Source organism: Amblyomma mixtum, chromosome 2 (assembly GCF_055824585.1).
Source record: "Amblyomma mixtum isolate Tamu chromosome 2, ASM5582458v1, whole genome shotgun sequence".
Taxonomy (NCBI): domain Eukaryota; kingdom Metazoa; phylum Arthropoda; class Arachnida; order Ixodida; family Ixodidae; genus Amblyomma; species Amblyomma mixtum.
This window is the reverse complement of record NC_143013.1, coordinates 84,732,294-84,755,383: the sequence shown is the minus strand read 5'-3', so window position 1 is coordinate 84,755,383 and position 23,090 is coordinate 84,732,294. Positions and strand designations below refer to the sequence as shown.

General features: G+C 48.7%; 2 protein-coding genes across 10 annotated transcripts in view; both read left to right on the top strand.

Moving 5' to 3' along the window:
- The window catches only part of Hcf (Host cell factor), a 65,783-nt gene that overhangs the window by 3,022 nt on the left and 39,671 nt on the right, over positions 1 to 23,090 (top strand). For 5 of the 9 annotated variants that reach the window (XM_089572087.1, XM_089572082.1, XM_089572085.1 and 2 more), the window contains exons 2-7: positions 1,612 to 1,924; positions 6,280 to 6,944; positions 8,659 to 8,895; positions 11,169 to 11,249; positions 11,886 to 12,013; positions 20,127 to 20,391. In XM_089572087.1, the coding sequence (XP_089428213.1) occupies positions 1,716 to 1,924; positions 6,280 to 6,944; positions 8,659 to 8,895; positions 11,169 to 11,249; positions 11,886 to 12,013; positions 20,127 to 20,391 (1,585 nt within the window). In that variant the 5' untranslated portion in view covers positions 1,612 to 1,715. The remainder of the gene's footprint in view (positions 1 to 1,611; positions 1,925 to 6,279; positions 6,945 to 8,658; positions 8,896 to 11,168; positions 11,250 to 11,885; positions 12,014 to 20,126; positions 20,392 to 23,090) is intronic. The other 4 variants (XM_089572084.1, XM_089572083.1, XM_089572080.1 and 1 more) reach the window with 3 other exon arrangements.
- Positions 15,118 to 16,521, top strand: LOC149359975 (uncharacterized). The gene has a single exon (XM_089572097.1). The coding sequence runs from the start codon at positions 15,269 to 15,271 to the stop codon at positions 16,136 to 16,138; it is 870 nt and encodes a 289-aa protein (XP_089428223.1). The 5' UTR covers positions 15,118 to 15,268; the 3' UTR covers positions 16,139 to 16,521.

Genomic DNA, 23,090 nt, shown 5'->3' with positions numbered 1-23,090 from the left:
CAAGCTTGCAACGTACGAAAAAAGAAAAAAAGAAAAGAAACTGTTCTATTTCGGATCGTGTGATGACTAGTGCCGCTTTGCGGCTACTGATGCTCTGAAATACTGTTTCCTATTTTGTGTTCCGTTCATTGCGCAGATCCAAACTTTCAAAAGACGGTATTGCCTGCTATTGCTTAGATGCATTTCTGCAGCAAAGCTTGATAGCTAAATGCTTTTGTCACTGCGTTGCCTTTGAGGCTCTGTGGTTCTTCTTGGTGTGGAACAACTTGACAGTAATTGTTTTGCTAGAAGTGCAGTTTGTTTTGCCTAGTATGATAGTTTTTCTTCGAGGGAATGTAGTCTGCCCATCACTACAAAACCCATTGTTTGAGGGTACCAGTTTGGCCAATAACTGAAAGCTGTAGGTATGCATGTTGAAAGTGTATGTATATATGTATGAATGTATGTGCGTACATACACACACATGTATGTATGGGAGAAAAATGCTCGTGTGTTCTGAGATGGTTCTCCGAAGCACTCTTGCTGGCCATATATACATACTGTGTTTTAATTGTGATATATTTCATGACTTCTGCTGTGGCTCAGCAAACAAATTCTGCCCTTAGCTAGTTTCCCTGTGTGAGTGAAGAGCGTGCTCAAAGATGGATTGGACTGAAGGAAGTAGAAGCACAGTGCAATGCGCTGTTATTTTTTCAGGCATTTAGACATTGCCGTCCCTGCAGAGAGACTGCCCTTTTTAGGCATTAATAACACGCTAAAAGACACATGATTGAAAGGAAGTGGCATTTGAAAGTACTTTTGTTTTTTATTTTCTTACTTTTTTCGTTGTCGTGTTTGATCACCAACTAGCTTAGGCCACATCTCCACCCTGTACCTTCTCAGCATGTAACCAATGTCGCAATAAGAGAAGAGTTCTCGATGATGAATGCACACCTAAAGTGAAATCCTTATTTCAGCAAGAAAAGAGTAGTTTCATCAGGTCACGGAGCTGAAGGAAACTTGAGGAGAGCTTTGCATAGGCTGCAGTATGATCCTGGGCGTGGCCCATGTCCAATACATGCGGCCATGGTCACGGCCTGGCCTGTTGACAGTCCTCTGGCCTGTTGACAGTCCTTTTCTCTGTATGGCGGTGGTTTCAGAAGCACAATTTCATTTTTTTAAATCAAAAATATCAATGTGGCTCATTTTGCATTATAAGTATTCCAAATCTCTTGAAGGTGAGTTATGCTTGCTTTAGGGGTGTTAGGGAGCCCCATAATGTGGTTAAAAGTGACCCCCCCCCCCCCCCCCTCCCTTTAGGCTGTATATTGTTAAAGGCTGTACCTTCGGCCGAGCCAGATTTTGGCTTTTGGATCAGCCCAAGCACATGTACAGCTCTAAACTACATGTTCAGACAGTTTCATTTTTTTTTCCTGTATGCTGCAAGAATAAGTCACACAGCACTAGTTACACTTTTCACGTGTGTGCCAAAATGTGTCCTGATGGTTCCCAGTGCTACCGTTGAAACGGGCTTAAATTTGCATGCTGGGTGCACGCTACGCTAGTGGTCTTCCTTGTTTGGAATTTTCAGATTTGCTTATGCTGGACCTGTGGTTGTGTGCGTACATGCAGCTACCAACCAGTGGTTCGTGCCGCCAGTGAAGGGGGACATCCCACCAGGCTGTGCGGCTTATGGCTTCGTGTGCGATGGCACGCGGCTACTGGTGTTTGGTGGCATGGTGGAGTACGGCAAGTACTCCAACGAGCTGTACGAGCTGCAGGCCAGCAGGTGGGAATGGAAGCGACTCAAGCCACGGCCGCCCCGGGGTGCTCCGGGGCCTCCGTGCCCACGCCTTGGGCACAGCTTTACGCTTATTGGCAACAAGGCCTTCCTCTTTGGCGGCCTGGCCAATGACAGCGACGACCCCAAGAACAATATTCCTCGGTGGGTATATGACTCTCCGTGGCTAGGGCAGTATGTGTTGGTGGTTTGTTTAACGTTACAGTATGCCATGGTTTGTAACACGTTGCTTACTTGTTTGAGATAATGAACTTTATTCATGCAAAAATAAAAAAAAAGTGTGGTTGGCCTGCATAGTCTTATTTCCTTGGGGCCTTCTTAGCTGCTAAGGCTGTTAGAACAAATATTTTGTTGCAGCAGTATTGATGGGTAGCACTCGTCGTCAGCTGCCTCACATACCGCACGCCCTGCCGTGCAGAAACGCAATGCTTAAACGCTTTCCTCCGATTGGCAATCAAAATGGCAACGGGACTTCCCTCGCATGCCTCAACACAGTGCCTGCTCCAGCTAGGCATCCACAATTCAGTAGAAGAGCTGACCGAAGCACAGCGTGCCAGCCAGCTTCGTCCAGCTGTGAAGAATCTGCACAGGCATCCAACCCCTCTGCACCGCCCGACCTAGTGCCCATGATACCCATGCTCCGTGCAAAGATACAGGTTGCATAAATTCCATGCAACATGCATCTTGATCATCATGGAGGCAGAAGATGGGCCAGGGTGCAGTGGTTGGCGCACTGCCTCGGAAACTATCCATCCACGCTTTATACTTGTGCCGACAGCTACTCTGACAAGCCACCCATGTGCATAGTGGTCACAAACGTGGATGGCCATGCACAAGCTGCCGCGTCTCTCATCTAGGCTTTGAGCCCCTCCATGGAAGAGGAAGCCATCGGCCTTTTCATAACACAAGCTGTTTTATGCCCGCGTGATGATGCAAGCACGATACATGTCTTCACCGACTCCCAGGCCGCCTGCTGGTCATAAGCGCCCGGACTGCTCACCCCCCATGCGCAACATACACTGAAGGACCTCCCTGATCCTAGCTCACTCCACACGGGATGCATTGTCTGGGCTCCAGGCTACGCATCCCTTTCTAACAAGGAGAACACACGCCTGAGAACTTGCAGGCCGGGCACCATTCGGCGGGTGGTCGCACATCGACACACTACCGGTGGAGCCGCTCACTTACTCGCACATCCTTGAACACTTCAGACTCTGCAAAAAACACTTCCACCACTCCACCCAACCCTATCAGGAGCCATGGCGTGGTGCCCACTCCAAACGAACTCCTTCCCGAGCCTCCACCACAAGCTCGCCTTTTTCTCATCACAATGCCCCTCCCGCTGCCCATCCCGCAACAGCACCGAATCCACTCTACAGTCAAACCTGGTTAACTCGGCTCCCGTTAATTCAGAAAATAGGATAATTTGGCCTCCATGCTCGCTCTCATTAAAAATATACATAAGTGAATGGCAGCACACACTCGTTAATTTGGAGGGAAATTGCGTGCGCGTCGGTTAATGCGGACTGAGGACATGCCAGGAATGGCGCTGAAGTCAGTTTTCGAGACATGCTTTGTTATTGGCATCACCCAGAAACCAGTGCTGGGCCATAAACCGCTCTCTATTCCGAAACCTAAAATGTACGAGGGGCAGCGTGGCTGCAGTTAGACCTTGTTTAATCGGCCCTTGTTAATTCGGACTGCTGCCACAAACACACTAAATGCCCATGCAAGTCTAAGACGTCGGGAACTCGTTATTCACTCGTTGGTGCAACAATTGCCTTGTTGGCGATCTTTTTGTTTGTTTGTTTTTTGAAGGCGCCTTGCCGCTCCGCTGCCAGTGTGGGCTTCCCTCGCTTTCATCTGCGTGGTATTTCTATTCTTCCAGTGCGCCGGTACTCTGCGCTCGTCATGTGCTGTTCGCTGTTTGTGTGGCGAAGCCTCCTCGAATTCGACGCCACATGCGAAGAAGCTCCAGTGCTAGCGTTTCGGCCACTTAAAGGTGCACTGAAGAGGAATCAGAACTCGTCTTTTTGCCGCAGGAACTCGATCTGCACGTTCCGAGCATTCTTAGAAACTTCGATTTACTGCCCTGTGTGGCCGATTTCCCTAATTAAATCGAATTACCACCTGGCTCCCGCCTTTTTTTTTTTAATTCTGCCTCGTACGGCGGGCGGAGTCGACCAACGCGGGGAGTGCCTTTCACCCAGTCCCGTGGCGGCTTGCCGCTCTGCCATCGGCGGAGTAATACGTAGTAGTCTGTAGAAGCAAATAGTCCGCGCGTATTTTTATTTCTGCGGGCTTATTTTGCGGTTATATTATCTGCGAATGAAACTATTTATTCACGGAAACCTAAAAAACAAAATGAAGTGAAAGCAAAGCCTCCACGGAGCTGGCTGAAAGGCACTTCCCGCTTTGGTCGACTCCGCCCACCGTACGAGGCAGAATTAAAAAAAAAAGGCGCGAGCCGGCCGTTAATTCGATTTAATTAGGGAAATCGGCCACACAGGGCAATAAGTCGCAGTTTCTGAGAATGCTAGGAACGTGTAGATCGAGTTCCCATGGCAAAAAGACGAGTTCAGATTCCTCTTCAGTGCACCTTTAATGTAGCCGCGAAGACCTTTACCATTGTGGAGCAGTTTTGCTTCCACCACTCTCGATAGAGTGCACAAATTGAAACATTTGATGGAACTGCGAGAAATTACCGTTGTTGCGCAGTTTTCTTGTTAAAAGGAGACAGTCGCCCAGGTTCCCACAAAGTAAATTTTGCTTTCACACAAATGGTTTTTGGCAGTTTTTGGGGGCCATTCGGTAATTCAACATTCGTATAGACCTTTCCATCGGGCGAGGATGTTGTCGAAACTCCTCCTCTCTGGACTGCCAGAAACCGGTTCCGCCGCTGCTTCCACCGTGCTAGCGCCCTTATTGGAAAGGTCTATAGTTTGGATGTTTTTTTCCACTCCCTTGAAGTTCGAATTAGCAAGGTTGTACTGTATACCACTCTGTGTAGGAGTTCCCTAAACCCCCTGGCAACCACATATACCCCACCCCCCTACCTCCTCATGGGAAGATGCTCTATCCAACTCTAGCCTGGGCGATCAGCAGTGGCTGATTGCGCGGGCCCTCAGGGTATCGGAGTCCTAGGCGGTTGACCCTGCCCACGAAGACTGGTCTCCCAGTTACCCTTTCTAAATACTTTGTCACCATCACCACCACCTGTTGAGAACGTCATTTAATGAGACATAACTTGGCTACTCACGTGGTCAACAACAGCTTTAAGCATGAATGAAAGCCAAATGTTCAGAACTGTGGTTTTGTGCATACAGTGAAACAAGTTGTAATTGCAGTGTTTTTTTGCTGTGACAGAAAGGGGCTATGGTGTACAGTAAGTGCACAATTTGTGGTAATTAGTTGCAAAGCGAGCATTGTATACTTTGCTGGGGCAAGCTTTCTAAATGTGGCTGGTTTGGCTAAATCAGTACCTGCATGTGAAAACACGAAAATGTTGCTTTTGCCTATCTGTGGAAACGTTTGGCTTAGATTAGCCAAGCCCCCACACACTTGTCATTGTCTCACAGGAAGTTTAGATTTCGCGATGAACTTGTGTCTGGTTGTGTGGCCAAAAAAATTGCAATGGGACGGTCTCTTCTTTGGGAATTGCTATGCCATTTTTAGCTCGTAAATTCTATTGTGCTTCTAGGATACTGAAATCCTAGCTGACCTTCACTACTGCTTGGATGCGTATATTTCAGTTTGTAATTTTTAGAATAGCAGGGTAAGTGTGCCATGTGAAAGTGTTTCGCCATAAATCGCTGTACAGTTAAGGGGGGACGAGGGTCTTAAAACTGGCCTCTTTATTTGTGGCTAGAATGTCATGAAATTTTGCACACAGATGTGTTTTTCTCTTCTGATTTCAAAAATGTAGTCATAATTGAGCTGGTGGTCTTAGATCAAAAGTTACTTAAATTTTAGAGTGTAATTAGGTAATTTCTTACGCAGCTTTAATGAACTTTCTCATTACAGTTTGTTGCTTTTAATTACATGAATTGATAGCCAGCAAATTCTCATACCCGATGACATTCTTACTTTTTTTGCTTAGGCCACGTATAAATAGAAATTTACAATTAGCTTAACGAGTTGCAGTGTAAGATACTGCGACCTCTTACTCTTGACATAGTATGTCAGGATGACATGCCTTTCAAGAAAAACGAAGAATGTCATCGGGTATGGGAACTCTCTGGCTATCAATTCATGTAAATAAAACATTAAAGCTGCATAAGAAATTACCTAATTACATTGTAGACTTTGTAAGATCTAAGACCACCAGCTCAATTATGATTACATATTTGGAATCGGAAGAGAAAAACACAACTGGGAAAAATTTCATCCGATTCTAGCCCTAAATAAAGAAGTTAGTTTTAAGACCTTCGTCCCCCCTTTAAGGCGGTACTTGTGAAATTGATAGGAGTGAGGCTGAAAGTGCGCTGCTTATATTGCAGGTACCTGAACGACCTCTACACGCTGGAGCTGCGCCCCTTCTCGAGCTCGATGGCCTGGGATGTGCCCCAGGTGTTTGGCCAGCCCCCGCCGCCTCGCGAGTCGCACACGGCGGTCGCCTACCAGAGCCGCGAGGGTCGACAGCCGCGCCTCATTGTGTACGGTGGCATGAGCGGCTGCCGGCTGGGCGACCTCTGGCAGCTGGACGTGGACTCGATGAGCTGGAGCAAGCCCCAGGTGGGCGGAGTGGCTCCGCTGCCCCGGAGCCTGCACTCGGCCACGCTCATCGGCCAGCGCATGTTTGTCTTCGGGGGCTGGGTGCCGCTCGTGATGGACGAGAACAAGGCGTCGACGCACGAGAAGGAGTGGAAGTGCACCAACACGCTGGCCTCGCTCAACCTGGAGACGATGGCCTGGGAGCCGCTGGCCATGGAGGTCTTTGAGGATGCGGTGCCACGGGCGCGGGCGGGCCACTGCTCGGTGGCCATCAACTCGCGCCTCTACATCTGGAGTGGCCGGGATGGCTACCGCAAGGCCTGGAACAACCAGGTGTGCTGCAAGGACCTCTGGTACCTGGAGACGGAGAAGCCACCGCCGCCATCTCGGGTCCAGCTGGTGCGGGCCTCCACTGCCACCCTGGAGGTCTGCTGGGGAGCTGTGCCCACAGGTGGGCCCCTGTCTTGGACGGCTTTGTTCGTTGAGCTGGACACGGGTGTTTGTCTCTGAGATGAGTGCGCAGTAAAAGGGAGCAGAACAGTGGCACGAAAGCAGCGCAACTTGGCCAGCCACGTGCGTTGCTTTAGCTGTCACCGTGAACATGGCAGCTACAGTAGTTGCATTTGTGTTGCTTAAGGGGGGACACTGGTCTTGAAAAGAAAATTTTACTAATTTAGTCATAGTTATGAAATTTTCAGGGAACATGTATTTTTGTGCGCTGATTCTAGATACGTCATTTAATTTCATGTAAAACAATTCCTTCAGCACTTATGCACTTTCTGTGCTAGTATTTTGCGGAGAGTTTTGAAGAAAATTTGCTTCAGGAAACTAGCTGAAATGTATGCCATTGGGTTCTCTTGACACCAAGGAATACAATAAGGGTAAAATTATCATCCTGGCTCTCATACAACTTGAGTAATAGGGTACTGAAGCTGCCACTTCAGAAACAGGAATACACACTTTCCTTCTCATTTCTAAAGCGACAACTTCAAAACTCTATAACATAAGTTCTATGATAGGCAGGAAGACAATTTCACCCTTATTGTATTCCTTGGTGTCAAGAGAACCCAATGGCATACATTTCAGCGAGTTTCCCGCAGCAAATTTTCTTCAAAACTCTCCGCAAAATACTAGCATAGAAAGTGCATAAGTGCTGAAGGAATTGTTTTACATGAAATTAAATGACATATTTAGAATCAGCACACAAAAATACATAAGCTCTGTAGATTTCGTAACTGTGACTTCATTAATAAAAATTTTTTTTCAAGACCAGTGTCCCCCTTAATAGCATGTGCAGTAGGCATCACGGTTTAGACAAGTTAGCCTCTTCCTCAGAGGTGCTGGGGGGCACAGAATCAATAAGTAGGTTTAGCACAATATTTTTTTTATGGATAAATGTTTAGAGCTGGGCCTTGTCATATTGGGTCGCGCTGAGCTAACAGCCTAAAGTCAGCATGGGCTAAAAGTTAAACATGATTTCACTTTTTTTTTCTTCTTCTTGCCTGCTGCAGCATTGATGGCATACTATTTATTTATTTATTTATTTACAATACTCCTAAGGGCCCTCGTGCGAGGGTATTACAAAGGGGAGGGGATACAAGCATGAAATAATGGCACAGGCACTTTAAACAAAATACACATAATAACAAAGTATGAAGTAAAGCTAGTAATGTACACAAACAACACAACAAAGAACGCAGAATGAAATACTCAGTGAATGCGCATAATACAACAAAAATACCAAATCTGTTAGTCCATGGTTTGCTTTAACACGTCAACAAAAATAGCGCAGAAACAGAAACACACACTTAGCGCTCGTGTGTGTCCTTTCTTGTCCTCGTTCAGTTCCTGCGCTATTTTTGTTGACATGTGTTACCAACAAGCCCAAGCTGCCACCTCAATAGGTTTGCTTTAACGAATGCTGCAACGATTGTAGGTTAACCTCAGTAGCTATGTGTGATGGCAAGTTATTCCAATCTATTTTAGTGCGAGGGATGAATGATTTCGCTACTAGACTCGATACTGGACTAAAAACTGAAAATTGGCCAAGATTTTGCGATTGAATTGTGCCTGCATTACTTTTGCCTCGTCTGGGTGTTAACGATTTGTGGTGTCGCGTGTGTCCCACCTCTGCGCCTCCGACTTGGTGTGGGTTCTGTTTGCAGCGGACGCCTACCTGCTGCAGCTCCAGCGCTACGATGTCCCCCCAACGAGCACGGTGCCCCCACCACCTGTGGCCCCAGCTGCCCCTGTGGCTCCCCCAGCACCGGCTGCTCCCGTTGCCCCTCCTGCTGCTGCTGCTGCTCCTGTCGCTGCCCCCGTCCCCACGCCAGCAGTGGTGCCCCCCATCACAAGTCCCAAAATCGTCACCCCAACGCAGTTGCGCCCAGTTCGGGCCCCCGGTGAGCTTGCTACCTGGGTCGGCAGTTACACTGTGCATGACTCTCCTCCGTTTGCCCGGCCAGGTCGTTCCTTTCGAAGCATAGCAAAAACGAACTCATTGCCACCAGTGCTAAAGTGGGCAACAGGGATTTCGGAGGAAGAAGTGTGCGGCTCGCGCTCTCTCCTCGGCCGCTCTTGCTGACCGCTGCGGTGTTTGTCTTCGGGGCTTCGCTGTTGATCCACCCACAAGGCTACTTACCTACGTGACAATATTGTCACGTTGTAGTGACAGCTGTCCAGTGGTCAGGAAGGCACCAACAAGACTTGGAAACGAAGCTCTTTATTTGGGCTGACTTGCGCCCGCAAAAGAACTGAATCACTCGGCGGCGGCGTAAGCAACAAACGTGCTCGTCAGTCGTCGAACTACGTAATGCCCGCCGCTCGTGGCATCGCTCAATTTAAAGCCGGCGAGGAAACTTCAAGGTAACAGGTCAGGATCATCTACAGTAATCTGGAAAAACGTAGATGCAGCTCTTCTTGCCTGTGATGAATCAAGATTAGTCCAGTCGCTTCTTGCGTCACAAACAAAAATGATAACACCCCTTTCCTGCGGCCTTGAGTGCGAACGAACGGCCACTATAGTGATACGTGGCAATATAATACTTACCCGCATATAATGTGAGCTGTAATTTGGGGATAGCGAAAAGGATAAAGTATTTACCACGTACAGTGCAGGGGCGAAAGACTGCCACAAGCATTTGTGTTGCATTTCATGCTTGACCCAATGGCTTCGTGGATACTCGCAGGGCCTACGCAGCGCACAGCCAGCGCCACCCTGCACAGTTTGTTGAAGAGGGGGCATGCATCTCCGCTTGCTTGGTGCTGGCTTGTGTCCCACTGGCACGCTTGACTAGAGAAAATCGCTCTGTGAAGAAAACAGCAGCTCAGACTCGCCTCGGCTCTCGCTGGAGCTGCCAGGTCCTTCGGTTGTCGTAAATTGGTGTGCCGCTTCCGGCGTATATGCGGGACGGCTCACATATGCATACTGGCTCTGGCAGATGGGTGTGCGCTTCGGAAGTGATCGTTGAGTGCGGCTAGAGGGATCGTTGTAGCCGGGTGTACCATTTTTTTTTTTAGAGCCCCTTGTCGGGAATATCTTTCATAATAACTTTTATTTGGCACTGTTGGGCGCATTCAATATACCGCTCTTCCTGAAAGTGCGACCGCAGAGCTCCTTGGAATGCTGGCCCAAGCGTCGCAATTCAGCTGCAGTGTCGCTGGGAAGGTTTGTTTCAGCCATCCAAAGGCGGCAACTGCAAGCTCTCCCTACCTTATCCAGTACATGTAGCAGCGTTTGACGTGGTGCTGATACTTTCGGCAGCTACGATTACTTCTCTTTAGAAAGCAGCTCAGTACTGTTTTCTTGGTCCCAACATCTTGCAAGATGCGATCGTCATGCTTCCGATACCATGGGTGTCACGAGGTCAGCGGGGTAAAACAGCATTGAAATCGTAACAACCAACCAGTGCTAGATAGCGCCTGCAGCGGCGCTGATGACGAAGAGGAAGCTTGGTGCGCGACCTCGCTTGCGCAGGATAGAACAGTCTCGGCAACCGGCCTGGCCAGCATCGTCGACAGCCCGCTCCGCCGGCTCATCAGCCGCGGCTACCGGGCCTCCTCCAATAAATGTGGATCACCTTCCACATGCCTCCTCTAGCTGGATGCCTAATGGTGATAGTACTGAATAAAAACGATATTGGAACTGCAGATTTCGTCTGAAAGCTGTATCAGTCCACGTTTGATGTGAAGTGGAAATTGATACGCTAAAACAAGGGGGGACTAATTATACACCACATTTCTGTAACATTCAGTCCTTGCTGCAAGCTTTGAACCTGGCGCATAGCACAAAGTGGCCTGCATTGCTGGAGCAAAATCGTGGTTTGAGCTAGTTGGTACATCTTCAAAATTGCTGCGTGCCATCGCTGACTTCCTTGATTAGCGTTCCCCAAGGACCACGCAAGCTGTTAACGCATTTTTTTTTTTTTTTCAAGTTTCTGTATGTTTGATTTTGAGATATCAAACTTTTATTGTGAAGGCCTTCGGAGATAAGCAGTGCTGCACAAGGCGACTGTTATGCAACTTGAAAAATGATGTTTTAACTGGCATTTCGAAATAGGTGAGCTCGAGTTAATACGGGCTAACTGCAGTGGGGGGATGATGGTGATGATGAATATGGGTGGCCAGGTGGCGACATTCCTGTGCCTTAACTCCGTGTGTGTTTGCTCTGCCGCAGGCATTGCTCAGCCACAGATGCCAACCCAGAGTCCTGCCATTCGTGTGCCTACGGCCGCGTCTCTGGCATCGGGCTTGCGAGGTGAGCCGCTTGAAAGCTCTGTCTTGTGTAACCCACGCACTGCTGTTCTTTTTGGCACGACGTTTTCAGCCTTGATCTTGGTAGTGCTTAGTGCTTGTTCACTAACTGTACTATGCTAGATGTTATCGTTGACATTAGTTTATCCACTACGGTGGGTTTCTGGCAGTGTTGTTGGACTCCCGAGCCCAGAGTCAGTGGACAGAATCTTGGTCACAGTGGCCACGTTTCTACGGAGGCAAAATGCAGACGCCTGTGGGCTGTGCGATGTCGGAGCACGTTAAAGAACTTCAGGTGATCGAAATTAATCCAGGGCCTTCGACTGTGGCGCGCGCCTCTCATAGTCCATATGCAACCTTTTGATGTCACACCACATTCGACCACCAGTTGTGAGTTAGTCTTCGTAACAGATTTTCGAAAGGTCGCCTGCTGTGGTGCCATATTGGGTGTGCAGTCTGCCTCGATTGAGAAAGTGGTCTTTCTTTTGCTAGCCGCAGCAGCGGGAATTCATATCGGGGATTCAGGGAAGAAAAAATAATAAAAAAAGAGTAGGAGGGGTTCACTGTTGTGCCCACTGTGTGACCTAACCGCACAGGCTGTCTTGCTTGTCGTGCCCACATTTTGCTTGTGTGCGTGCAGGCACAGTCACATTGGTACGCACCCGGTCACCGGGTGGCGCTGGCCAGCAGCAGATTCGGGTGATCGCCACCACGCCGACTGGCCAGCATGTGGTCAAGACCGTCACAGGAAACCTGCCCACCGTCACGGTGAGTTAGGGGTTTACTGGAGGTTTGACGAGGGCTCATATTTTTTAGCTGCAATCCCTCAAACGCACTTGACGTTCCCTTGATATGGTCACTGATTGGCTGGAGCAGTGGAAGCGGATGTAGCACTCCGCTGCAACGAAAAGCGTTGTATCAGCCATCAAGAGAAGGAGGTGTGCATTGAAGCCATAGCGCAGTCAATTTGGTGGCCCCATTTCTTGTGTCAGTCGGAGAAGTGACCAGTTTTTCTTTCTTTCGTGAGCTAAGTTAAAATTGTACACTCATCATGGCCTGCTCAGTGGAAAAAAATTTGTTAATGAGGTCACAATTTTGCAATCTTCTGGGAACGTGCATTTTTGTGTGCAGATTCTAAATAATGTCATTTGCCATATTAATCTCGTGCATGGGCCACCCTCTGTTTTGAACTAGATAATTGAGAAAAAAATATGGTTAAGCGTTTTTTGTTGTTTTTTTTTTCCATTCATGTATGGGTCATACCTCTGAAGTTCACGGTCGAATTTTCAAAAAACCTGCGGCTGTTACACAAGTTTATACGATTATTTCATGCATAAGGTCATACGGTCATTTCAAGAAATCCCCCCCCAAGGATTTCGAAAGTTGGCTTCTCCTTGCAGTTCACAAGCTTGGTGGTGAAGCCATCACAAAGAGCGCCATTTATATTGTTTTCGGCATCCATTTTTTCCGAATGATGGCCTCGTGATCCTAGACTTCGCGCATGTCATGAAGTCTTCATTTTGCAGTAAGTGCGTAGCAACAGCCATATGCTCATTACTGTAACTGTAAAAAAAAAAAAAAATCTTCAGGATAGAAAAAAGTACAGTCGGCTATGGAAGGTGAAATGGAACCACTGCTTCACTTTAATGTATCCAAGTTTACTACAGCAGGGTTTTATTGTACCATATGTTGCCACTTGAATGTCTCCCTGCCATCTGTTAGCCCTCGCGGTGGTGCCACAACGTCCCCACACCGCGCTGCTGCTGATGGCGATGGTGATGAAGGCTGTTGACTTCAGCTGCCCATTGTTGCGAGACTTCCGTAGTTTTTCCGCCACTGACCGGTATACAGTAGCCAACCGATATTTCGGACTCCAATAATTCGGACTAGCGCGATATTTCGGACTTCACTGAGGAACCGTCGCGCACCTCATAGGAACGTGTACATTTTCACGACCAATATTTCGGACTTTGCGGAGTCTAAAAGTTTGAATTTTCGGAAATCTCAACAGGATCTTCCATGCAGCACGTGCTCGCAAAGCTTTGCGTGGACCAATGCAAGGTTAAGGTTGTCTTTACTGGCTGGAATTGGAGCTGTCTGCATTTGTGCTGAAGCGTCACAGCTAGGTTCTGCCTGTGAATGCTTATACACAGAAGTGCTGCTTATACATGAGCATATGTGATATCCTGCAATAATATGAAGTACAGGACCGTAGAAATTCTTCACATTATCCAGGAATGTGCATTAAGGGGGGACGCGACCTTTGAAAACCGAAAAATCGCGAAAAAGTCGATTTTTGGAAAAGTATATATTCCGGTTGTATATGCTATAAACTACCTTTTCTGTAATTATCAACGTCTAATTCGCCGTGGAAATATTTAAAATTAGATATACAACAAGCCACGGCAGCCCCAGAGCCACGAGCAAGCGCCGAAAATGCCCCAACTACGCGCGCGCGCCATTCCTCGCCCGTTGAACCGAGCGCCGCCATTTTGGTCTTGTTTTGTTCGTGAATTCTTGCGCTTTTCTTTGCTGCCGGAGGCGGCGACGGCGGCAGCGTGCTCGAGGCGTGGCTAGCTTTTGATTGGGGGCCTCGCGGCTGCTTTCGAGTTTCCCGCGCCTGAAATCCGAGGCTACGATTGGACCAAGCGCGCGCTCCTCGAGAACGAGGGGGAGCGGGCGGCTGCTATTGGCTGCTGCGCGCGCTGACGCGATGGTCTCCGCCGGCTGCCCCCCGCGCGTCGTCTGCTCCTCGCTCCTGCTTCTTGCTCTTTGTGCGGTGCGTTCGCCTTTCGCCATTTTTGCGATCGCCGTCCTTACTGTCTGTCGCCGCGCCCTTTGAACAGTGTCGTGTAGCTTGTTGATCGTTGCGTGGTCGGCCACGATGCCTACGACGAAATCCAAGACGCGACACGCGTTCGGTGCCCGTAAGCGTTCCATGAGGTCCATCCGCATGGCGAAGCGCGCTGCCGACGACTGCATCGATGCTTCCAGCGTGCTAGGACCTGCTGCAACGGTGCAAGACGAATGCGTCGCCGCATCCAGCAACGTACTACCACCTGCTTCATCGGCACAAGAATCCGCGGTTTCAAGTGCGCCTGGTGATCCGAGCCCACCAACATCAGCGATCGCGGCCTTCAGCCCCGGTCCCGCATCTCCTCCCAAGGGCGAGAACGCGTCGTCCACCGTTCGCTTGAGAACACATTTCTTTATGCCCGAGGAGATAGAGGCGGCGGAGGCACAACGTGCTGCCGTTCAGGAGCAACTTGGCGCCATGCCAGCCACACACAGAAAGTTCGAAGCAATGACGCCCGATCCCGGACCCGCCAGCTGCAGCGTTACAACTGAAGCAACTGAAGGTGGGAAATTTTGCCTTGTGCAAATGGATATGCTAGGGGACCTGCTCTCCAGCTTCTTGTGCCAGCATTGCCTTGCAAGTGGGCTGACAATTCAAGAAGGCACTAAACTTGGACTGGCAACAAAACTTGAGGTGATGTGCCCACGCTGTGGGGTTGTTGCGAGTAAGTGAAATTCTGCGCGCCAGAACGAAGGACAGGCTTTTGACGTCAATATTCGAGCAATTATGGCGATGAAACAAATAGGGAAGGGCCAAACAGCTCTCAATGACTTCTGGGCAGCAATGAACGTGTCGCACCGAGGTCTACACCATCGCACATTTCAGAAGCACTTGAAGAAGACCTTCAGGGACCCAGAGGCTAAGTGCATGGAAAAGTTCTACGCCGAATCGGCTACTGCGGTAAAAGAAGCCTACAAGCAGATGGACCCAGGCTTTTCCAGGGACATTACTGTGATTTACGATGGCACGTGGCACAAGCGGGGTCACACGTCCCACATTGGAGTTGGGGCGATCATCGAATACCACACGGGCCTTATCTTGGACGCTGTAGTCCTATCGAACCAGTGCCTTGGTTGTCAGATAGGACCAAAACCTGGGGACTCGGACTACTTAAGCTGGCATGAGAATCATGAGTGCCAAAAAACACCGATGCAAAATCCGGGAGGATGGAGGTGGAGGCAGCCCTGATTCTCTTTTCACGTTCTGTCCGCAAACACAACCTTCGTTACGTGACACTTGTGTCTGACGGCGACAGTACCACTTTCTCTGCCCTTGTGCAAGAGAACGTTTATGGCCTTGTTCCCATTGCGAAAGAAGAGTGCCTGAACCACGTTCAGAAAAGGATGGGGACTGCACTGCGCAATCTTGTGCAGAAAAGTGAGAAGCCATTAGGAGGCAAGGGCAGGCTTACAAAGGCCCTCATTGAAAAATTAACAGGATACTATGGCTGGGCCCTCAGGAACAACTCTAATGATGTGGCTGCCATGCAGCGTGCGGTGATGGCATCATACCACCACGTCACTTCAACTGAAGCAGCGCCTCATCACGAACTTTGCCCTGAGGGTGCCGACTCATGGTGCCGGCATAAGGCTGCTGCAGCAAAAGGAGTAGCCCAGCCGAAACATACATACAATCTTCCAGGCTACGTTGCTGAGGCTATGCTGCCTATATATGAGCGCCTCTCGCAGGATTCGCTGCTCCGACGTTGCCTGGGAGCGAAGACCCAAAACGCGTCGGAGTCGTTTCACTCAGTCTTGTGTTCCCTAATGCCGAAGGAGCAACACGCATCTTTAATTGCTGTGGAGACAGCACTGCATGAAGCAGTACTAAGGTATAATGCTGGATGCTGCAGGGCCACAAAAGAAATCTCTATGTCAGTGGGGCTCACACCTGGCCACCTAGCCATCCAGCGAGCGGCAGAGAAAGATGCTCTGCGCATGGGCAAGGCTGAGAAACAGAAAGAAATGAAAACTCAGAGGCGGCAAAAAAAGAAAGAGCACAGAGACAGCTCCAGCTATGCAGCAGGATTGTTCTAGCCTTATAAGTGTCTCACATTTCGAGCCCATTTTCTTTGCATTATTTATTTCTCCCCTTGTATGACGGGCTCATTCGAGCATATCTCAGAAGCCACTCATCAGGTTTCCTTGATGTTTTTTTTTTATCCTGTACATAAATTTTTTAGGGCAAGAAAAGCCCATTTATTGAAGATATATTGCTTGGAATTGTTTATAATTAAAATTTGTTTAATTAGTGCATGTCTAAGTAATTAAATTCAGTGCTGTGCTAAAATTTTTCACCAAATAAATTTAGAAGGGCCTTGTTGTTGCCTGAGGTGCCTATCCAGGAATTATCATTATTAATTTCACATTGCAAACACGTTCTGCAAATTCTCCTGGCCTGTCCCAAAGAACCTACGTAAACCACCTCAATATACTCCTGTAACTTGAGAACCAGTGGGCAAAACTCTATGAAACTTGGCAATTCTTCAGATGTTCATGCTGTGGGCCTACCCTGAAAATTTCATCAAGATATCTCAAGAAACAAAAAAGTTGATGTACTGTCAACCTTCTAAGGCCATTTTCTCAGAATCAGTTTTCTGCCTGGTGTGGCTGCTAGGGAAAGCCATATCTTGGGAACCACTTATCAGAATTTCATGGGGTTTCTTTTGCACCATACCTGAATAAATTTCTGAGGGCAAGACAAGCCCGTTTTTTTAAGATATTGTCTGTGGAATTCGTAATAAACAATTAAAATTTGGTTAATGAAGGTCCAATAAGTAACACTAAATTCAGGGCAGCGCAAAAATTTTTTAGCAAAGAAATTTAGAAAAACGGCCTTGTCTTGCCCTGGGGTACCTATCCAGGAATGACTATGCTGAATTTCAAAGTGCCAGCACATTTCGCAAACTCTCCAGGCATTTCCCAAGGAACCCATGTAAACAACCTTGATATACTTCTATAACTTGAGAACCAGTGGGCACAGCTTCATGAAACTTGGTAGTTCTTCAAATGTTTGTGCTACAAGCTTATCCTGAAAATTTCATCCAGATATCTCAAGAAATAAAAAAGTTGATGCTCAAGGGTAGCCTCCCCCCTTAAACACATTCAAATTACAGTGGAACCTCGATTGTACATCCCCCCGTCATGCGACGACCCGCATTTTACGACGAATTTGTGCGGTCCCGGCAAAACCCCCATAGAGACAATGCATTAAAAACCTCGGTTATACGACGCAAATTTTAGAAGGACCCCGCTTCGTACGACGTCTGGCTCGTACCGTCCGTCATAAAAAGGTCGTCAGCAAACGCAGGCCGGGATGTACCATATTTTCGAGATTCTAAGCACCCCCTGAATCTAAGCACCCCCCCTATTTTCGGAAAAAAAATTTCTGAAAAAAAACTTTGCATGCGAATCTAAGCACCCCCTTTTTTGCGCGGAAGAGAGCGTTGCCGAGGCTGCCAAGTGCACTTGCTCTCTTTTTCGTCGAGCCTGTGCAGTCGGAGTCCCAAGGAGGCGCGGCCTGCGCGTTGTTGTTGTTGTGACTGAGGGAAGGATGAAAAGGAAATTGCACGGGCCTGCCTACTGGCTCCAGCCAAGCCACCACCGCTGCCAAGTGCAGATAGAGGAGAGTTAAAAGATCAGAGGAAAGATAAAGAGAAAAGATAAGACGCCCGTCGCAGCAACAAATGCGTCCGCCGGAGCGGACGCTGCTGAAAAAATGGCTGAGGCTTAGCTTAGGTTAAGCCTAGTCAGATGCGAAGCATATTGTCGCCGAGTTGCATATCGAGCACGCCGCTTGGCTAGACGTTCTTCACGCTCTTCATCAGTCTCTGTAACACGCCGCAACTTTTGCTTCTCATTCCAACGAGCATCCCTGTCTCCAGGAGGCATCTCTATCCCGTGTACGCCTAGCAGAGGCAGGCGCACCCCCTTGTATACCGCCGCTCCAGCATCACGTGTTCACTACAGCGCACCTAGCGGCAGAAGCAGGAAACACATTGATTGCGACGCCTCGCGCGACGGCGCGAGCTGGGGCCCCGTTTCTCCTATGTCGTTACGTCACGCATCACGTGGTCCTCCTTGGTCGCGACGCCTCGCGCGACGGCGCGAGCTGGGCCCCCGTTTCTCATCTGCTGTGACGTCACGCACCACGTGGTCATCCTTGGTCACGACGCCTCGCGCGACGGCGCGAGTTGGGCCCTCGTTTTTCATCTGCTGTGACGTCACGCATCACGTGGTATGACATGGAGGTCACGAAAGGTCAATGGTAACGACACCGCCGCGCTCGAGGAGCTGGGTTGGGCTATTTTAGTATGCTTCGCATAAAAACAGATAAGTGGGCGAGGCCGCGCTCGCCGAAGCGAGGACATCGGCGTCCACGGCGCTTTTTGTGTTGCTGCGTTCCGACACTACAAGACAGATGGCGGCACAGAACTGTCTGCAGCTATTTTTCTTTTGAATGTTTCCTAAATAAAATGTTTTTTCTCGCGCCCGTTTCATCGAGATTTCGCCACGAAAAGAGGGGCCCGGGGGGGGGTTTAGATTTTTCGAATCTAAGCACCCCCTCTCACTTTGGGCATCGCGATCGTGAAAAAAAGGGGGTGCTTAGAATCGAGTAAATACGGTAGGCACACTTTAGCCAGTCGATAACCGGTGCACCTTAATCTTTCCACTGATCAAGAAAACCGCGCGAGCCGATGCCCCGCTGCTCACGGCAGCCTCAACGGCCATTTTATCTTGTTTGTTGAAGACTAGCCCTCTGCCGGCAAAAATGTGCTGCGTTTGTGTTCCGAAAAAAAAAAAAAAAGATGACGATGAAGTTCAGACGTTAAAAAATATCACGCTTGATTTTCGATTATACGACACCCGGATTATACGACGGTTTCGCGCGGTCCCCTGAACGTCGTATAATCGAGGTTCCACTGTATCAAGGTTCTATTGTAATAGCTTTATTACCGTAAAAACCCGCGTATAATACGAGGTTTTTTTCCCATAATTAGCGTCCTAAATTTCCGCCTCGTACTATTTGCGGATCCGAACAAAAATTTTCGAAGTTGCTCGAAGTTTTGGTTTCGTTTTTGCGGCGTGGCTACGGCTTGGCTTCGCTATTGGCGCGTGGCCACTGCTTGGCTTCGTTACTCTCGACAAACGACGTCACGACGTCGTTTCTTTGTTGATCCATTGGGTGCGCCGGGGGGTCGCGGTGTGCCGTGCACCTGTTGACAACGCACGTGCTCGCATGTAAGGCACGCTTCGTGAAGTGGATATTGTTTTAGAGAGCACGATGTCACGGTCGCGAAAACAGTACTCGGCTACTTTCAAGCGATTTTGACTGTGGAGAACATCGGCAACGGTGCGGCCGGGAGGCAGTTTGGTGTCGTCGAAGGAAGCGTTCGTGGATAGCCACAACAGAAAGAAGCCCTTTTCGCGTGCAGCGGAACGCGACAAAGCTTTTGCGGCCGTTTGATGGTTGTGTAAACAAACCGTTCAAGGACGCAGTCAGGCGGTGCTACGCAGAGTGGATGCGCTCAGGTGAGCCTGCAGTGAAGCCAACCGGGCGGCTGAAGCGGGCCTAAGAAGTGCGGTATCTCGAATGCCCTCGATGGCACGGAAGATGAGTACATTTGGGATGATTTGTCGGACAAAGAAATGTCCGAAGAAAGTGCTACTGAAGAACAAAGTAATTGAAGTGAAGTGCGGGATGCGATTTGAATAAATGTCTTCTATGAGCTTGTGTTACTCGTATTATACGCGGGTGAAACTTTTTTTCCCATTTCGCGTCTCTAAAACTTAGCCCCGTATTATATTCGGGTTCGTATTATACGCGGGTTTTTACGGTATACAGAACAGGTCTTGTGCACCTCTGATTTAATTGTTTAACACTTGGGAATGGCTTTGTATAGGTTGTCAATTGTAGTTGCTCAGCAACTGTATTAGCCAGCTTAAAACAAAATGCGGTTCTAAAAAGTTAATATCTGTGCCAAATCAGGTCCTCATGCGGCTCCTCTTCCTCCTCTGTTTGCAGCAGTCTCAGCAGCAGGCACAGCCCCAGCAGGTGGCGTCGCCGGCCGCACCGACGACCGCAGTGTCGGTCGCAGGGCAGCAGCAGCCCATGTCCGGCATGGCAGCCCTGGCAGCGGCTGCGGCCGCCACGCAGAAGATGACCACCAGCACGACCGCCGCCGCGTCTCCCACGTCAGCCATCCGGGTTGTCTCCCCATCGGTGCTGGCCCAGCAGGGACTCAAGATCAGCTCCCTGCCCATACAGGGTAGGCACTGCATTGCAGCTGGTGGGTGGAAGCTTTGGAGGCTTAACGGGGGACACTGGTCTTTGAGACCAAAAAATGACCAAAAAATCTGTTTTCAAAAAGTGACATTTGCGGAATCTCCAGCTACTATTTTCCAACTGTACCAATTTTTTCCTTCAAGAAATCAGCACTTTGACCACAATATTAAATTCAGATTATCGCGTGAGCTGAATTTATGCAGGATCAGATAATTTAATGGCAAGAAAAATTTTTGACATCTGGGTGTCTTAGTATGTCGATATCTAACATCTAAGACAGATAGAGATGTCATATTGTTTGCTAAGGGAAGCTGAAGGCAGAGTGTGTGCAATAATTGAAGCAGATTTGTTCAATCGCACTTCAAAAATTTATAATTGCACAAAGTTTATCGATGCATTACATTCCCGCCTTGATGATTGATATTCCAAGTGCTGTAAAATTACTAATGAGGGTAAAATGGAAAAATGGTTTTTGATTATTGCACTCTTTACTCACCATACTATGTAGCCATGGATTAAAAATGATTTTTTATTGAGCAGTTTTTTTTGCACTGAGGTACTAATGAATGGCTAATTAAGTTTAATTATCTTGGGAACAGACTAATTAATGAGAAAGGTAATTTCATTGTTGAAATCAGTATAAAAGACTGAGCAAAGTGGTACAGTTTCATTAGGATTGGACTAAAAATAAGGAAAATAGGTCTAAGACCAGTGTCCCCCCTTAACGGGGGACGCGACCTTTGAAAACCGAAAAATCGCTAAAAAGTCAATTGTTGGAAAAGTATATATTCCGGTTGTATATGCTATAAACTACAGTGGAACCTCGATTATACGACGTTCAGGGGACCGCGCGAAACCGTCGTGTAATCCGGGTGTCGTATAATCGAAAATCAAAGAATGCAGCCAGTGGCGCTCGGCCTTGCGCCGAAAACTGTTGACCGGCTTCAAGCCCGCGACAAGTACGCCAATCAGATTAAAATAGATAAAACCCAGCATTTGTTTGAAACAGATTTGCAAAAAAATCTTTATTACCGTTAAAAAAAAAATCGGTAATTTTTTTTTTTTGCACCTTTGCCCAACCTCAGCGCATCAACTTTCTTTCAAGGGCTGCCACGTCCGGCAGTAGGTCGCCAACATCGTCGCGCGCGCAAGCAAAGCGCCGGATGTTGTCGACGCTCTGCAACACGTCCGCGTAACTAGGAATGGGAGCGCAAACCTCTGCATCGTTGTCCACTTCCTCTTCGTTGGAAGTTTTATCGTGGGGCACAAGCATCCATTACTTCCATTACAAAAAGCGCCGTGGAAGCCGCTGTCCTTGCTTGGGCGAGCGCGGCCTCGCCCGCTTATCTGTTTTTTCATCAGCGTCGGCTCCTGCGGACGCATCTGCATCTGTTGCTGCGACCCACGCGCGTCTTATCTTTTCTCTTTATCTTTCCTCTGATCTTTTAACTCTCCTCGGCAGCGGTGGTGGCTTGGCTCACGCCAGTAGGCGGGCCCGTGCGCTTTCCTTTTCATCCTTCTCTCAATCGCAACAACAACACGCAGGCCGCGCCTCCTTGGGACTCCGACTGCACAGGCTCCACGAAAAAGAGAGCAAGTGCACTTGGCGGCCTCAACACAACGCTCTCTTCCGCGCAAAAACAGGGGTGCTTAGATTCGCATGCAAAGTTTTTTTTTTTCAGAAATTTTTTTCCGAAAATGGGGGGGGTGCTTAGAATCGCGAAAATACGGTACATCCCGGCCTGCGTTTGCTGACGACCTTTTTTGACGGACGGTACGAGCCAGCCGTCGTACGAAGCGGGGTCCTTCTAAAATTTGCGTCGTATAACCGAGGTTTTTAATGCATTGTCTCTATGGGGGTTTTGCCGGGACCGCACAAATTCGTCGTAAAATGCGGGTCGTCGCATGACCGGGGGACGTATAATCGAGGTTCCACTGTACCTTTTCTGTAATTATCAAGTCTAATTCGCCGTGAAAATATTGAAAATTAGACATACAACAAGCCACAGCTGCCCCTGAGCCCCGAGCAAGCGGTGGAAATGCCCCAACTACACACGCGCGCCATTCCTGTGGCGACCCAAACTTCACGCGTGGGACACAAGTGCTGAACTCTGCCATGGCAAGTCCCGTGACTGATGATTCCAAGGAACCCTTGGAAGGCTTCCCTGAGCACCGTTCTTTCCTTTACCCTCTTTATTTTGGGACTGGCAGTACTGTAACTCCATGCGACAGACTATTGTGCGCCACTGTCAATTATTGTGGTTGAGTGTGGCCAGGGCTGTGCGTTTGTCTGCATGCTGTGGTTTTTGCGTGCATGTCGGGGAGGAATGAAGGCACACAAGCCAAGATGCATAGGGTTCGTCGGCGCCTTTCGAAAGCCGTTGAGGTACCCCCGAGGCCAACGTTTCTAGACAAAGACAGTTGGCAAACAGCGCCGACGAGCCAGGGAGCAGAGCAGCCCCACACGATCACCGTCTGGGCGGTGGCGCTGCGGTCGCTTTGGAATGAGCGCGTCGTCTGCTACTCCCAACTGAACGTTTTTAGATAATATTATCATTATAAACTACGAGGAGGCAAGCGGTACGTCATGTTTCTCTAAACCACGGAAAGAAGAGCTTCCAGTTTTTTCCGATACTTACAGCCAGAAACTCAACCTCGAGCATCGAACCTCGAACGTAGGGCGGACGCGGACTTCGCAATTCG

Coding starts and splice junctions, on each gene's coding strand:
- LOC149359975 (XM_089572097.1), top strand. CDS start 15,269: ATGGAGGTGGAGGCAGCCCTGATTCTCTTTTCACGTTCTGTCCGCAAA.